This window comes from Rhagoletis pomonella, unplaced genomic scaffold (assembly GCF_013731165.1).
Source record: "Rhagoletis pomonella isolate Grant_MI unplaced genomic scaffold, Rhpom_1.0 Rhpom_scaffold_00002, whole genome shotgun sequence".
Taxonomy (NCBI): domain Eukaryota; kingdom Metazoa; phylum Arthropoda; class Insecta; order Diptera; family Tephritidae; genus Rhagoletis; species Rhagoletis pomonella.
Genome location: NW_023458556.1, coordinates 68,768 through 85,918, shown reverse-complemented (window position 1 = coordinate 85,918; position 17,151 = coordinate 68,768). Strand labels below are relative to the sequence as shown.

General features: G+C 37.1%; 1 protein-coding gene across 2 annotated transcripts in view; it reads right to left on the bottom strand.

Annotated features, from left to right (window-relative positions):
* Positions 1 to 13,985, bottom strand: part of LOC118757300 — a 26,336-nt gene extending 12,351 nt beyond the window's left edge. For both annotated transcript variants that reach the window (XR_004995200.1, XM_036492030.1), the window contains exons 1-2: positions 13,796 to 13,985; positions 11,576 to 12,074 (exon numbers count right to left, since the gene is read on the bottom strand). Coding sequence is in view for 1 of the 2 variants with exons in the window: in XM_036492030.1 (XP_036347923.1) it covers positions 11,576 to 11,968 (393 nt within the window). In the remaining variant the exon portion in view is untranslated. The remainder of the gene's footprint in view (positions 1 to 11,575; positions 12,075 to 13,795) is intronic.
* Between the last annotated feature and the right edge of the window lie 3,166 nt (positions 13,986 to 17,151).

Below are 17,151 nucleotides of genomic sequence, written 5' to 3'. Positions count from 1 at the left end.
TGCTAACTGACACCAATTGGAAATGCCAAGTTAAGCCAAGTCCTTCTCCACCTGGTCTTTCCAACGCAGAGGAGGCCTTCCTCTTCCTCTGTTACCAGCATCGCGGCCCACGTTGAATATTTTCAGAGCAGGAGCGTTTATGTCCATTCGAACGACATGGCCAAGCCAGCGGAGCCGCTGAATTTTAATTCGCTGCACTATGTCTATATCGTTGTAAAGCTCATACAGCTCATCGTTATATCGTCTGTGATATTCGCCATCACCAACGCGTAATCTTTCTCTCGAAAACTCCCAAGGCTGATATTATTTTTGTTGTAATGCTGGTTCCAATAAATGAAGTCGTCTACTTTTTCAAACTTGTAACTGTCAACAGTGACGTGGGTGCCAAGACGCGTTTGCTCCGACTGTTTGTGTGAAGACAGGAGATATTTCGTTTTGTCCTCGTTCACCACCAGACCCATTCGCTTTGCTTCTCTATCCAATCCCAAGAGGGCAGAACAGACGTAGCCCTTGTTTTTACCGATAATATCGATGTCGTCGGCATGCGCCAGCAATTGTACGCTCTTGTGCTAAAGCGGTTCAGTTCTGCGGCTCTTATTATCTCCTCCAAAATCAGACTAAAGAAATTACACGAAAGGGAGTCCCCTTGCCTGAAAACTCGTTTGATTTAAAACGGCTCGGAGAGGTCTTTCGCTGTTCTGACGGAGCTGGTGGTATTGCTCAACGTCATTTTACACAGCCGTATTAGTTTTTCGGGGATATCAAATTCAGATATCGCGGCATAAAGGCAACTTCTCTTCGTGCTGTCGAAGGCGGCTTTGAAATCGACAAATGGATGGTGTGTGTCGATCCTATTCTCGCGGGTATTTTCCAAGATTTGGCGTATTGTGAATTCCTGATTTTCCAGGCCTACAGCCACGTGATAAGGTCCAATCAGTTCGTTGACGGTGGACTTTCGCACAATACACTTGATAAGACCTTATAATCTATGCTTAGAAGGCTAATCCCGCGGTAGTTGGCGCGTATGGCGGGGTCGACTTTCTTTTGGATTAGGCAGAGCACACTTAAATTCCAGTCGTCGGATATGCGGTTATTTGACGATATTCTGCATACGAGCTGATGGATGCACCTCATCAGCTCCTCGCCGCCGTACTTGAATAGCTCGGCTGGCAGGCCGTCAGCTTTAGCAGCTTTGTTGTTTTTCAGCCGCGTAATCAGTATTCGTACCTCGTCATAGTCAGGCAGTGGGACAGCTACTCCGTCATCATCGACTGGGGACTCGGGTTCGTCTTCTTCACTACTTTCAGCGCTGCTACCATTCAGTTGGTTGTAAAAGTGTTCCCTCTACAATTTATGTAAGTCTGGGCATCGGTAACTAGGTCGCCATTGTTGTTCGTACAGGAGTTAGCCCCGGTCTTGAAACCTTCCGTAAGTCGCCTAACCCTCTGGTAGAATTTTCGGGCGTTCTTTCTGTCGGCCAGCATATCAAGCTCTTCGCACTAATGTATTTCGGCCTCTTTTCTTATTGCGGCAAATACGTCTCGCCTCCTTCTTCAGTTCCCTATAACGGTCCCACATGGCCCGCGTTGCGCCCGAACGAAGCGTGGCCCTATAGGCGGCGTCTTTTTTCTCTACGGCTTCTTGACATTCCTCATCGTTCGAGTTGTTCTTTCGGGTTCGCTGAAATCCAACTACTTCTTCGGCGGCGGTACTTGATGATCGGGAAATGTGGTTCCACTGCTCGCGTATGTCGGATTGTTGAAGAGTGCTCTCAGCCTTTCGACGTTAAGCTTTCCTTGCATTCTTGGGCGCACATTTTTTGTTGCACAGAGGTGGGTGCGTATCTTGGCTACAACAAGATAGTGGTACGAGTCGATGTTTGGCCCTCGCAGTGTACGTACTTTAAAACGCTTGAAGCATACCTTCCGTCTATCACAACATGGTCGATTTGGTTTCTCGTTTTTCGATCTGGAGACAGCCATGTAGCTTGGTGGATGCTCTTATGCTGACGACCGAGATGTTGAAGAATCTAGCTTTGATGCGGATTGTGGCTAGACGTTCGTCCACCGGGGTGAACGTCAGTACTCGGCGACGGAGTCCCTTTCCTACCACGAATCCAACACCGAATGTATGCTCCTTTACGTGGTAACTGTAGTAGACGTCGCAAGGCTTCACGCTCACTTTTCCTTGCCCTGTCCATCGCATTTCTTGGGTGGCGGTGATGTCGGCGTTTGTCTTCCCGAGGACATCAACCAGCCGGGCAGAGGAACCTTCCCCATTAAGGGTCCGGATATTCCTTAAATCATAGTGCTTTATACGTTTGCCGTAGTCGTCATCAAAAAAAAATGGGGTCTCATCCGAGGTTGTTTGTTCTTTTTCATTGGGCGGGGTTTTAACGTGGCGGGACCCAAACCCAGCGCACGCGAAGTTTTACGCCATCTCATTTTAGCTCGCTCCCAAACGTGTGTTCGGTTGCTACCCAGAGGATACGTGGATATAAATATCCAGACGTTGCGAACTGCGATTTGAACCGTACGAACAGGAATCGCTTCCGGCCACTCCCAAGTGAATGACAGTCAAAAGTTTTCCACTTCTGCGCACGCAACCATCCTCTGCGCACGGAACCATCCTCAAAAAAAAAAGAGTTGCTACCCTTTAAAAAGTTATATTCAAATTATTGAAAAAATAAATCAATTGTTACAAAATAAGTATCACTCGAAATGGTTTTAAACAGCTTTCTTTCTTATTTTACTTACAAGAAGGTTGCCACCTGTTTAAAAAATCCAACCCAATTTTAATTAAGGTACTTAGTTAAGAAAAATAAGTTTTACCATATGGGTGGCAAACGAAAGGGTTTTAGAAGGTAGTAGGTTGAAAATATTTTTAAGAGGGTTGCCAACTGCTTGAAATATAAAATTTAGTTAACTTATACACAAATTATAAGAAATATCAAAATATGGATGTCAAACGAAAGAATGTTAAGAAATCTTTAGTTTGAATACTAAGAATATTTTTGAGGTGTTGGAAGATGGTTGCCATCTGGTTAAGCTTCTTTTCTGTGCCACCGTGGCCACATTTTTCTGCTGCACATATTATGCTATTTAAATATATTTTAATTTAATATTTTATTAAAAATACCTTTACAAACCTCTTTTCCTTGCTAGTGTAAATTTTTCTTTACTTTTACATTTGACATTCCTCTTTTTATTCGCAAGTATAATCGATAAAACTAGGTTGGACACTAAAAAGCTATCGGTTTAATCTGTGATTATTTATAATTATAATTTTGTATGGCTAATCTCTTTTTCTAATCACAGATTGGAGAGTTAAGCTCGAAAATGTGGATAATCTACTTATATGTAAATATATTTTTAGGCGATTCAGTTACATACATACACATGTAGGTTAGGTTAGAAATTAAACAGTAATTTCACCTAATTTTATTCATTTCGCTCATTAAATTTTCTTAATTCTTAATTCTTTTAATACATGAAATTATCGGTATGATTGATAAAATATGATATTTGTATATATTTGTGACTCAAGGGCGTTAAAATATCTGGAAAACACCGCATCAATTACTGGTGAATTTTTTTATGCTGCTTCTGACTTTGCACATCGATGATGCGGGTTCGATCCCTGCTGAAGTCTAGAAACAGAAGTCTGATGAGGAGATGTGGTGATCTCTGAAATAGCAGCTTTAACTTTTACCACTTAAGACTTTGTTGCTTTTTCCATTTTTCCTTTCGTGGTACAAAGCTCAATAACAATATTAAAAGAAATTCAAATTCTTTGCCCTTCGAAATTTTCTGCTGGGCTATGCGGTACAGCTTCGCAAATTTTACCCCTACCGAAACCAAAGATGTATACACATCAACAAGGGCTTATATGAAATACGGGAACGAAAGATTTTAAAAAGTTACATTTAAATTATTCAATAATTGATATTGAGGTGCTTGAAGGGTGTTGCCACATGTTAAAAAAGTTAAGTTCAAATAATTCAATAATTTAAGTGAATTATTAAAAGATGGGTATCAATCGAAATGAGCTTGAAAAAGCTTTATTTCTGAACTATATGGGAGGGTTGCCACATGTTTAGAAACTCAGATTTAATATAAGACAAAGTAATTTAAATAATCATATGAATATGAGTGTCAGAGGAAAGAGGTTTAAAAAGATATTTGGAAGAGAGTTGCCACCTCCTTTATAGCGTGGATTTAATTTAACTAGGTATGAAGTTACATGAAATATTAAAATATGTGTGGAAAACGGAAGAGTGGTAATATTGTTTTGTTTGAACATTTAGAATATTTAAGAGGCATTTGAAGGGGGTAGCCACCAGTTTAAATTCAAATTATGTAATAAGTTAAATAAATTATTAAAATATGGGGATCAATTGAATGTGTTTGAAAAGGCTTTATACTATATTTAGGAGATTTGCCACTTATTTGGGAAATTTAATTTAAGTTAATTCATCATTTAATTGAAGTTGTATCACGATGTCAAACGGACATTTAAGAAAATTTTGGTTTAAAAATTCTTTTGAAGAGTGTTGTCACATGTTTCAAAAGTCGAATTTAGTTAACTTATACATCGCACACCTAGATGTAAAAAAAATGTGAGGGTTTTTTTTGCATAAATCAATCAGTTTAATTTCCCTCTTTTCATTTTGAGTTAGCTCGCTTTAGATCTAGGTGTTCGATATGTGCAAGTTATGCAAAATATTAAAATATGAGTTCAATTGAAAGAGATTTATGAAAGCTTTAGTTAGAAATTAATATTGATTAGAGTTGCCACCTTTTCGAAAAGTCATAAGTTGGTAAAGGTAGTTTTTGTTAAGGTCATCAAATCTGCACCGTAGATGTGCAATAATAACGAAGTTACAACATCATGCGAAAACTCCTCACTTAGAAACAGCCGAAAAGATTTTGATTGGGCTGCCACCTGTTTATAAAGCTAAATTCAATTTTGGCGTTTTAACGCATGCGGGTTTACATATAATACGCGAAGGAATTTTCGCTCCAGGTCATCAGATCTGCACCGTTCGTTCGATTTTCAAAAATTAGTTGTCAAATTAAAGGGCTTGGGCTGGACATGTTCAATAAGGTTTTACTTTTTCGAAAAGAGTTGCTACCTATTAAATAACACGGTGCTTAAAAAAAAGTCATGAACTGCCCCCGAAACAAAACCTAGTGTAGGTTGTAGCTATGGTCGAGTGCAATATAAACATAGGTTCCTTATAGTTACTGAACCCTCCATTTTTATTTTATTTAAAAACAACCGTTATGTTCGTACTTGATGCACGTATCTATTAACAGCTTGACGATTTTAAAAAACAAACATGTTTTCAAAAGAAGATTTATAGACCTTTAAAATGATGTATAACAATATATTGTTGGACTTAGCTTGAGGGGAGTTTCCATCGCTTAAACTTTAGTAAGCCCCTATTTTTCTTAGTTTTCAAATTTGACCATCGCTAATTTCTAAAGTATTAGTATTTATCTAAAAGAACATTTAATTTTCAAAAAAATGTATACCCGACTTAGTAAAATTCTATAAAAATTGTTGAGGTTAGGCAATTTAAGAAATGCGGCCTTGAACTTATATATGTGTATGTACCGAACTCCTTAGCCACACTGATTAAAAAGTCTGAACGTCCGGCACATACACACAAATAAATTCAAGGCCGTATTTTTGCTTAAATTTCTTAACCTAGACAATTTGTGTGCAATTGCATTAGGTGGGGGTATCAATTTATTCGAAAATAAATGTTCTTTCAGGTACAGGTCAATACTACATATTTGGCAACTTTCATAGAAATTTTTAAAATTAGCGATGGTCAAAGCTGAAACAACCACGAGCTAAGTCTAACAATATATTTAGGGGATTCACAAGACGTGTTACGCGTCGTAAAATCTTAAGCTTAGATTTGTTGTATGAAAAATAACGGTTAAAATGGTTTTAGAGGGAGCTGAAGTTTTATTTTCTCTCAGTTTAAAAACATTTCGGTGTAGTTAGAAACCCTCGAAAACCATTTTAATCATTATTTAGCGTAAAAAAATGGCCAGCTTAAGATTTTACGACGCTTAACACGGCTTGTTATACATCATTTTAAAGGTCTATAAATCAAAACATATTTCGTTTTCAAAATCGGATGAAAAACAGTCAAGCTGTTAATAGATAAGTGCATCAAGTACGAACATAACTGTTGTTTTTAAATAAAGTAAAAATGGAGGGTAGTTCCTGAACCCTATTTTTATGTTGTACTCGACCATAGTTACAACCTACACTAGGTTTTGTTCCGGGTGTATTTCATGACTTTGTTTGGAGCACCGTGCAATCAAACTCAAATAATTTAATAGCACTGGATCACAAATTTTAGTTTGGTTTGGTTTTAATCTTTAGACGCCACTATCCAATTTCTATGTAGAATTGCTCGGTGATTCTGAAAATCTTTTTTAGAAACTGAGCGTGGCACCGCCCACTTTATGACTACGAGGTGTATCTCGCTAACCACTTTATAGATTTCTACCAAACTTGGTTCAACTATTTCATTAACTCTAATTCAGCATATTATCGAAAACGTTTGAAATCGGGTAAACACCCCTATTTATCATGCAAAGGTTGTTCAGAGAAAGTTGAAACGACGATATTTGGTACCTGCGCCGGGTATATAAAGTTCGTTTTCGCCCGAACTCATACTTCTTTACTTGTTTAAATATTGCTTTGTTCTGATATACATATCTTATTTGAATTACATTTTCAACCATATCCATTCCATTTTGAAAACCGGTTCGTTCAATAACTTTCGAAAAATAAGCTTTTAAAAAGATTGAAAATTCCACTTTTACCACTCCCTTGCACCACCCCTTTTAATTTGCAGCAAAAAAAAATCATACCATCAAAATCAAAAATAAGGGGCGAGCCATGCCCATCTTTTCTTTTTTTTCTAGCTCATCGGGACCAACTTTTACCAAAATCAAATATATTTATGCTAACATTTTTCTGAATATTTTCTTTTTTAAGCCATAGAAAAGATAAAAATTACTCAAAACTTCTAAAAAAAATAATTGTTCGCTTAATTGCGCGCCCTTTTACAGTGAGGGGCAAAACTGTAACATGGTGTAACACTTTTTACTTCAGCCATCGCTATCTTTCCAAGTTCCAACGACTTTCACACTTTTGCTGTATATTCTTTTTGGTACATCCCTGCTCCCTCTCTCATAATGATTTGAAGTCAATACATCAACAATAAAAAAAACCAAAAGACAAAAATGTAAATTAAGGCAGATGTTACAGTTTTGCACTCATATATTTTTAAGAACTTTTTAACAATTTTCACGAAAAAAAGAACTATTAACACAATGTTCAGTACTCTTTTGCTTGTTTCAGTTCCTGGATGCGATTTGGCATGCCTTATTTGTATCTTTGTAAAAATTCTGGAGGTATATCCTTAGTTTGCTTTCACAGCTACATATGTACTCGATTTTATGGACTTTGATACTTATTAAGTTGTGCTTTTAGTTGAGTTTCATGTGCGCGGATTGTGGAGGTCATTTCAAATTAGCAAATTTTTGCTTTTTTATCCAGTCTTTGAGATCATATGCAGTATGTTTTGGGTGATTTTTCAGCAGAAACTCTCATTTTTCGACTACATCTTGCAAATTTTGTTGAAATATGAACTGATACTGTTCCTTACACATAATGCGTACTAACGGACCAACAAAATTTTTGAAATACAACCCCAAACAATTAAGATCCTACCACTGTGATTCACAGTTTGCCGTACATGATCCGCTTAGGCTTAATTTGGGTCTTTGACCCAATACCATGCCCGGCCATCTGATTGAAAGCGATTAATTTAGTCTTGTCAGACCAAATAACCTTCAATTGAAACTTAAAAATCTGTTTTTTATTGCATTCTGAAAGACCTCACATATCCCAATAGGCAACGGTTCGGTTTTCGTGCGATGCAGCGAAATGCTGCCACACTCGCACATGTATTATGATCAAATTTGCTTTTTTCCTCTTTATGATGCCTTTGCGCTCAATTTGGCAATTCTTCGCCTCGCTGTCTATTGATTTGCATTAAAGTTTAATACCTTAAGCGGTTCTGTAATAGTAGCTGCATCGCTACTTGCTGCTAAGTTCACAAGATATCGTACCGTATTATTTTTTAACAGACTTCGTTTGTCCTTGGGAACACTTTAGCCTATATTTTTTCTAAGTCTTAACATTTTCAAGTAGCAAATTCCAAAATTTTTCGCCACTTTTCGTGCGGTTCCGCCTTTCCGCAGTAAATCTATTATTTACATTTATGGTTCCTGATTAACTATGTTAATTACTGGTGATCACTTCTTCAATAAATTACAATATAGAAAAAAGTTATCTGACTTCCAACTAAGTAAAAGATAACTGTCAAATGCAAAACTGAGAGTGAGTGCAAAACTGTAACATCTGCCTTAATTTACATTTTTGTCTGCTGGTTTTTTTATTGTTGTTGTATTGACTTCAAATCGTTATGAGAGAGGGAGTAGGGATGTACCAACAAGAATATACAACAAAAGGATGAATGTCGTTAGAACTTGGAAATATAGCGGTGGCTGAAATAAAAAGTGTTACACCACGTTACAGTTTTGCTCGTCGCTGTACATTTCACAGTTCCATTTAGGTTGAAAAGCATGCTCGGAAAAAATCTATTCACTACGTTACCGACACTTTCGACGTACACGCACACGGCCTAATAATTTAAATTGGAGTGAAATTTTTTTAATTTTTTTCTAGTCTTTTAAAAAGTTTTAAAATTTGGTTTATATGAGTTTTATGAAATTAGTCGAGAACGCAGAACGTGTACTTAAACGCAGTCTGTATACGCAGAATTTTGTCGATTACTGCAGCCCTCAGTGTTGCTTACTACACTGTTGCCACTCATCAATGTCTTTTCATAAACTTACCCTTTCAACTACAATTTTTCGTGCTATAATAGATTTTAGCTAAATATAAACTACTTAGTTTTCAACAAAAACCTTATTCAATAGTAAATTTCAAATATTTTAAACATATTTTGAGTAGGAACTTATATCTCTTTTACCATCTGTAAAACTGACGAAGTGGCAACCGTCTAAAGAAGGAGAAATCAGCTGACACGGAAAAATCTAAATTCCGCAGATTTCTGCGCTACGGGCTACAACTACAGAAAAATTCTGCGGTGTTGAGTTTTCATTTACATGGCGCTTTGGTAAGACAGATCGTGTCAGCTGACTCGGGTTTACGTACCGGTAGGTTTACGTTCTTGACTAATTTCAGCTTAAGGGCTCGTTTCTCAATGTTAAACATCGTTATGGACTCCCTGTTATATATTATGGAGTCGAACACGTCGATAACGATGTTTAACCTGCAGTTTGTGCCGGTTTCTCCATTTCTGGTTAACACTAACTCCAGGCTTAAACATCGTCATCGACTTTCTGAATCCATGCATATAACAGGGAGTCGATAACATCGGTAACTATGTTTAACGGGGGATTAGTGTTAACCAGAGATAGAGAAGGCCGGTTGTTCAATGTCTGATTAATCCAAATCGGAGGTAGAAGCTTCGGTTAAATGCAACTACTGCTTTATCGATAACATGTTATATGCATGATGTGGAAAACGTCGATAATGATGTTTAACAGCCGCACTCAGAGCCATTTAATGATTACTTAAGGTGTCCCTTAGTAACAATTCGAAAAAATTCCCTCTCAAAGTCAGTTAATAGTTGCGTTTTTTTACTCATTTCCAGTAAAATCCAGTAAAAGTTTTTACGAATTTTCATGTTTTGGCGTTTTCGTACGCAAAAACTTGCAAAGTAGGGGAAATTGAGAGAGCGGAAAATGACAGCTGAAGTTGCAAGTTTTTACTGGATTTTACTGGATAAATTTTTACTTGTAAGAATTTGCCAGTACGAAAAACAGCTGATCGCATGTTGCTGTATGAAATTTAAACTAATAAGGAAACTGTTTGTGGATTTTTATTGTGGAAATTTTCAAAACAAACATATTTAAATATAAAATATATCGTTTTATTGGGAATATGCTGCGAATAAACAACCAATTTATCAGCTGTTCATGAAACTTACAAATTATTACTGGAAAAGCGTTCGCGTACTTTTTTGCAAATTTTTTCTACGAGAGCGAATTCTTAGAAATAAAGTTACTGGAGAGTTACTGGCAAGTTACTGGATAATTTGTAAAAAAACACAACTAATGATTCGTTAACGGCATTTAATGAACATTAAAGTTAAGTAAAGAAAAACCTTTACTTAACTTTTTAACGAATGATTTTGGAATTTTTTGTTTGCTTTCAATAAATTTCAATTTCGATAACGTTACTGTAACGGTGGGAATGGCCCAGTGAGCAGAGCACTTTCGTGCCATTTAAGAGATCCGAGTTCAATCCTCGGCAACGAATTTTTTTTAAGTTGTATTGCTTACAAAATTACATTTTTTTATTTTCTTTAACGTTTAGAAACTTTTTTAATTCGTATTTTTTCTTTTACTTTCAGTTTCCCAAATATTTTGTTTTCCCTGTTTTAAATTTTTTTTTCATTGCGTTTAGTTTTTAGAAAACTTATTGCTAAACGATAAATATAATAACGCTATTAGCACATCTTTCAATTAGTCATTCGAAATACAGAAAAGGGCTTTCAATACAGATGCCGAAATATAAATACTTTTGTCTCTCGAAAGACTGAGGTGAGTTGAAAGACAGATGCCAAAATTGGTCTGTTATTGGTCTTGTTTGTCTTTTAGCAAACAGTTTCTAAAAATTTAATTAAATTGAAAAAAATTTGTTTGGTTTTTATAGCAACAAAATCTATAAATCAAAAGAAAATTAGATCAAAAATACAAAAAAAAATCAATAAAGATAGTTTATAAAAATTAAACAAGAAAAAAATAAATATAAATAAAAAAAGGAAAAATAAAATCTTCCTGCCCTAGGACTCGAACTCGGATCTCTCGAATAGCACGCCAGTGCTCTGCTCACTCAGCCATTGCGTCTGTTGAGCCAGTGCGTACAAAATGATATAAATACTTATTTTTATATTTTATTTCAAACTGAACGAAAAACGTGAGTGATGCCACAAAAATGAAGGGTCGCAACTGGGGCCATACTTAAATTTTTTATTTCATAATTTTTAACTCTGGGAGGAAACATTAATTAACAGATTTAACGATCATTAGTTAAGTGCCCATTAGAGCAAATTTAAGGAACGTTTCTGAGTGCGGCTGTAACTGGGATATAGTTATAACCACACGCTGAACAACCGGCCCTTAGCGTTAGAGCGCGGTTACACACGAACGTGTACGTAGCGTAGAAACATATCTGGTTTACTGTTGATAGAAAGATAGAGAAGCCACGCCTACTACACGGTCATGCGGTGGTTAGTTTTTGTTAACACGCAGATTCCATAAGATAGATCGTGTCAGCTGACACGTTCTCCGTTTTCGTCCATGGGTAACTGCGCTTTTTACCAGATATTGAGAAACTGGCCCTAAGAGTGCACACTACATAGATATAAATTTAAATATGCGTTTACCTTTTGAGCTCCTTCTATATTTCGATTATTTCGACGTACATTTCGCTTTCCATATCGGTCTATAGATATAGCGCCATCAGAAGGGTTTTCGCAATTTGTTCGTGCAAAGGCGATTTTATTATCAAATCCCTTTCTTGTATTCGAATGTGGTGTACAAATCTCTGCGCCATCAATATCCAGGCTCAAATTATCGTTACGAGCGTTATAGAACCCCTTGGCCATTGTGTTAGTTTGCACCAAATTTTGCCCAAGTTTTTCATTTCTCGCTTCTAATTCGGTAATACCTTCGGGTAATCTCATTTCCGGTGCTTGGAATTTGGAAGCTCCTGTAAAATTAGTTGATTCTGAAAGGGTTGTAAGTTTGGCAAAGTCTGGATACACTCCGTTCTGCATTATGTCAGAGGTTATTGTTTATTCGAAGTAGTAGTGACGCTATTTTCTGGTAGGGTTAATTTTCTCTGCATATGTAATGCATTAGTATGAGGAAATAATGATTGTGCTGAAAGAGAAAAGGTAAAGGTGTTTTAGTTAGATTTGATGTGACACAACTCATTCTTCTCCCAATAAAAAAGTAAATGATAACTCCGACAAGTAATTTTTAAGCAAAAAACAAAAACGAATTCAATTGGCATATACAAATTTAAGATTGTCGGTTTACGTGGCCCAAAGTAGGCTAAATGCGGGGATGTGCCCATTCATTCGGCATGCAGAGAGACCCCTCACGACTCGAAACATCTCTTTGCATGCCCGGAAAACCCCACAACCCTAACGGCGTCGTCCCTGTGGACCGACCCCATAGAGGCTGCACGCTTCTTGGAGCTCCCGTTAGTGGAACTCGACGACAACGACTGAGATATCAACCGATCTGGGCGGGATTGTTGTAGCCGCTACAACAACAACAACAACAACTATGAATGTTGTCAACGGAGCCCAATCACCACCTATAGAAGTGACGGAGCTTCAACTGCCAACCAAGAGAGACCCGCGTTACCCTGGCTCATTTACGGTCTGGGTATTGTAGCCACCTCAACAACTACCTGTCCAGGCTCGACCCCAATATCCCCAATGAGTGTCCGGCATGTGGAGACTCCCCGCGCGACACCAACAACCTCTTCACACGACAGTTCAATTCTACTCAGCTGACACCGCTCTCCTTTTGATTAGACCTTATTGAAACAGTCCGTTTCCTGGGCATTCAGTTAGTTGAGCTTGACGACAATGATTGGACGATGAACCGAAATAGGCGGGGCTTAGTAGTGCCGCTACAACAACGACACCCTCCGTAATATACTCACATATACGTGAACGTCGGTTGGTGTGGGTAGGGCAGTGAAGGTGCTTCCTGTAACGTCCGCGAAGCCTTTTCAATCAGCTTTGGAGAAGTTGAAATAGGTCCGGTTACCGGCGAAAGCAAAGTCGGAAGGTTTATCAATCGAGAGACTGGGCAGATGGTCTGATGCTAATGTCAGCCAAGGGTGCCATGATATGCTGTTTAACAGACCAGCGCTGACGATTGTTAGGTCTGGCGAACTGCAACAGCTGCCCATAATCGTGGTGGGTGCGTCCTCGTTAATTGTGGAGAGTGTCGAATCGTCCATCTGTTCAACCAGTTGTGTTCCCCTACGATCTTTCGACAGGCTTGAATGCTAAAGATCGTGGTCACCAACTACTATACGGTTTTCACCTCTGAAAAACGCATTCAGGGTGTTATCCTGCCGGCCAGCTGGTGGCAGGGGGTATAAATACGTTAAGTGTGTCAAGCTTGGCATCGCCTGACCGGATAGCAGTATCCTGACATTCTAGGATTTTATCCCTGCGGTCGATATCTGATTCGATAAGACGATACTGCACAGTGTGTTGCGTGAACGCTAGGCCACCACCATTATCTCGCTCGGGATATGTACGGGATATCCATTTGTGCGAAGAGTTCAAGATATACACCAAAACGCGCGATTGGGCTCGGCCAAACACTTACATCCGATTTCTCAGTTGATAAATAACTATAAGTTAACAATTTTTTAGTAAATCAATAGTTAACTGCCTGAAGTTGGCTAATTAACAATGAGTTAATCATCTATTAAGTACACTGAGAAACTGACAAGAGATAGTCTTTTGATTATAATTAAACATTCGCTGAGAAATCGGCTGTTAACAATTATACTTATACTACCAATTTCCGTGCGTACATATATATTATATACAGCTACAGAATACACATACCATCTCTTAATACGGGCACCGATGGACAGAGCCTACAACACGCATCGGGATAACTTCCAATTAACTAATGTTACTAGAATGTAGAGAAATTGCTTTAGATGGGATAAAAAACAGCCTGAAACCTTTCCATTGACAAATTTTACACTAAGCTTCAAAATTAACAGGACTCAACCCAAAATTATACACAACATAGTGATGCTAAAAAAATATCAATTGTATATTTTAGTCGATAAGTCTAAAATCTGTCACTCGAGGTCAATGTTGCCATAGTGTCTGAAATAACTGTAAAGCTAATGGCAGATATGGCCCGTTTACATACAACTTTGGTACTGCATTGGCGTCGCTTCCACAGCTGACTACGAATACATGCATCTACTTGAAAGTCTCCACATAACCAAAGTTGGGCAACGCTAACGCCAATACAAAGCAGAAACATGGCCAGCTCTCAACTTTTTGTATGCGTCGCTCATTAGCTGTTCCAAATAATCAAAATTATTGAAATAATTTTCCTTTTTAATCAAATGCAGGCAAAAAATGTAGTTTTAAATGTAATCCTTGACATACAATTTTGATTTATCTGCCGCTAGTATGTTGATTTATTGACCAAATAATTCGTTGTTAAGCGTTCATTGTGGCAAGCACGGGTGTTACTCGCGCTGCTGCCAAAGCGGCGCCAAAAAACTTTGTGGATTTACGTGACATATATAACTTTGTCAGCAAAGCGCAAGACGCACGAAGTGTGCCACAATGAACGCCAAGAAAACAGTTTTGTACTGCTGATTTACTAGTCAAAATTGTTGTGCATTTTATACATTTAGTTCTAAAAATATCGGAATGTAATGCAGCGTTTTTGCTGCATTTAAAATGCAACATTTAGCACTTTCGAACATATGTTTTCGAAGGACGTTCATGCTATAGCATTTAGCAAATGTACATATACGCGAGTTCGAAATCGTGTGCTTTTAACAAACAGTCGTGTTCCAGTCTCTTATTTAGATCCGTATATATTACGATCAATTCTCCCGCAGAAGATAATTTGCAAAAACCCTACTAAAAAGGAAAAAATAAATTTTAAACCAAAAATTCAATACAAAAACTTGAATTGTTCTAATCATAACCGAACATTTGTTTGTGTATATAATCATTTGTCGGTGCTGTCAATTAAAATTTCTTCACTTAATTAGGAAACAAAACAAACAAAGTTGATCATAAATTGATCCTGATTTCTATCAGCATGACATCGATGTTGAATTTGCTTAACTTTTCTTTATCCAAATATGTAATGTAAAATAAAAGAAATCTCGATCGGCGATCACTGAAACGCTGCCAGCAACTGTATACAGTATATTTTGCTTAGCTGCACATCCTTCTTTGCACGAAAAACTTGTGCACGTAACCGAAAAAGGCACTTAAGCGAATTTTTTTTACTACTTCAATGAGGAAGGTATCCGAATCCCTATGAAACCAAATATTGGCGGAGCACTTAGCATGTAGAAATTACTGTAAGCGAAATTTTTACCGAATGTTATCTAATTATCTATATAACTACATAAGTTGATAGCCATTTTCGTTATTCTGCGAGATGAGCAAAATAAATAAAAGGTTGTAAAATTAGGTAATTTTAGGCCAGTACAGGTAAACGTAATACTTTCATTGATAATTGATACTAGTCACACAATTTTTAAAGCAGGTATCGCCAATGTGCAGGTATGTTGAATGCATCTATCGGAGCAGTTTCCTTATAAAGGTTGAAAATAAAGCTTTTGATGCGCATTTTGGGGTAGGTATCTTAAATGTGCACTTAAGCATAGAGGCAGCAAAGCAAAATATACTGTACTCGAAAAAGCAATGTTGTCACCTTTTCTCTTTAAACCATGTTCGAATCGTGGAAATTTTGGAAGATCACAGGGTTGCTTTTAGCATTTAGATTCTTAATGCAAAAATGGAGTTGCATTTAGGTGATGAATTTTGTATGGATAAATGTACATTTAGAATAGCATTTAGACCTAAATGCTCTAAATGTGATTTTACGCATAAGCAAAAGCAGGCCATAATTAATTTTTATGTTTTTGCATGAAAACTCGAATTTGGACGAAACAAAATAAACTATAAACCAGCTGATTGTCAACGCGCGTAAAAAGATGGCCCGATCTATGTGGCATGCCCAGCGCATTTTCATACAATTCATCTTATCTGTCACAGCGAATCTGTCACGCAAAGCGAAGCAAGCGTTTTATCTGGCATCAGCTTAAGTTACAGTTTTGGAACTATTACGAAAACTTCCATCGTTTAGTTAGACTGGGTTCACACAGGTAAACTTTTTGGAAAATTGTCGGCCACTTCTCTTTTGGTGCCGTCCTTTGCATTCACAAGGAGCAACCCTTTTGTACACAGTTGTTTTTGTCAGCTGTGCAACACGGTGTATACCTCAGTATATCCAGTAAAAAAAGCTGTAGTGAAGTCCTTTATGAGGATAAAGTTTCCAATGGTGAAATTTTAGGTAGCACACAATTCCAAATGAAATAAACTTTAGAATTTATTGTAATAAAGTTGCGTTTAGTGCATACATTTTACGAATAAACGCAAATATATGGGTTTACTTTAATTAATATATATCAAAGATATTTTAAAGCCACCGTTTAATGATGAATTTTTTACAAAATAACTTTGCTTATCGGAACGATCTGACCGCTGCCGTTGAAAAGTTGTTTTTGGGCCTTGTTGTTGCTATGTCGCACCGGGGTGAATTTACATTTCTAAGTATTTTGCTTGTGCCGAAAGGTAAACAAAAAAAGTAATTTATTTCCCAAATGTCCAGATTGTTTAAAAGGGAAAGACCCATTTCTGAAAAATAATCGCCAAAAATCGCCAATTTTTTTATAAAATTAATGAAATCGGCTTAAAATATCTTTTATTTTAAAAACGAGATCTTGTTTTCATAGACATAGTTTTTAAAACCAAAAACGAATATAATGTATTCGCGGTAATGGGGCAGGTTCTACAATTTACCTTCGAGTGAATTTCAACCCTTGCCAGTTTGAATTCTACCCTTTGAATTGTGTGTTGACTTATATGATGGTGATGTACACACAATTTTCTTTAAAAATATTCATACTTTAAAATAATATTTGTATCAGCACATTTCCCAATAGGACTGCGCATTTAATAAATTTATCATAACTCATATTAATAGATTATCTAAATACAGTTTTCTGCAGCAGCCTTAATTGCAAAGCAATGGAGTGCACTAAAATGTTCACTGTTCTCTAATAGATTAGGAGAAAAATGCAATATTTTCGCATTTAGCAAAATCAAAACACGTTTTTCGCATTAAAGTGAACCGCTTTGGCAGTTTC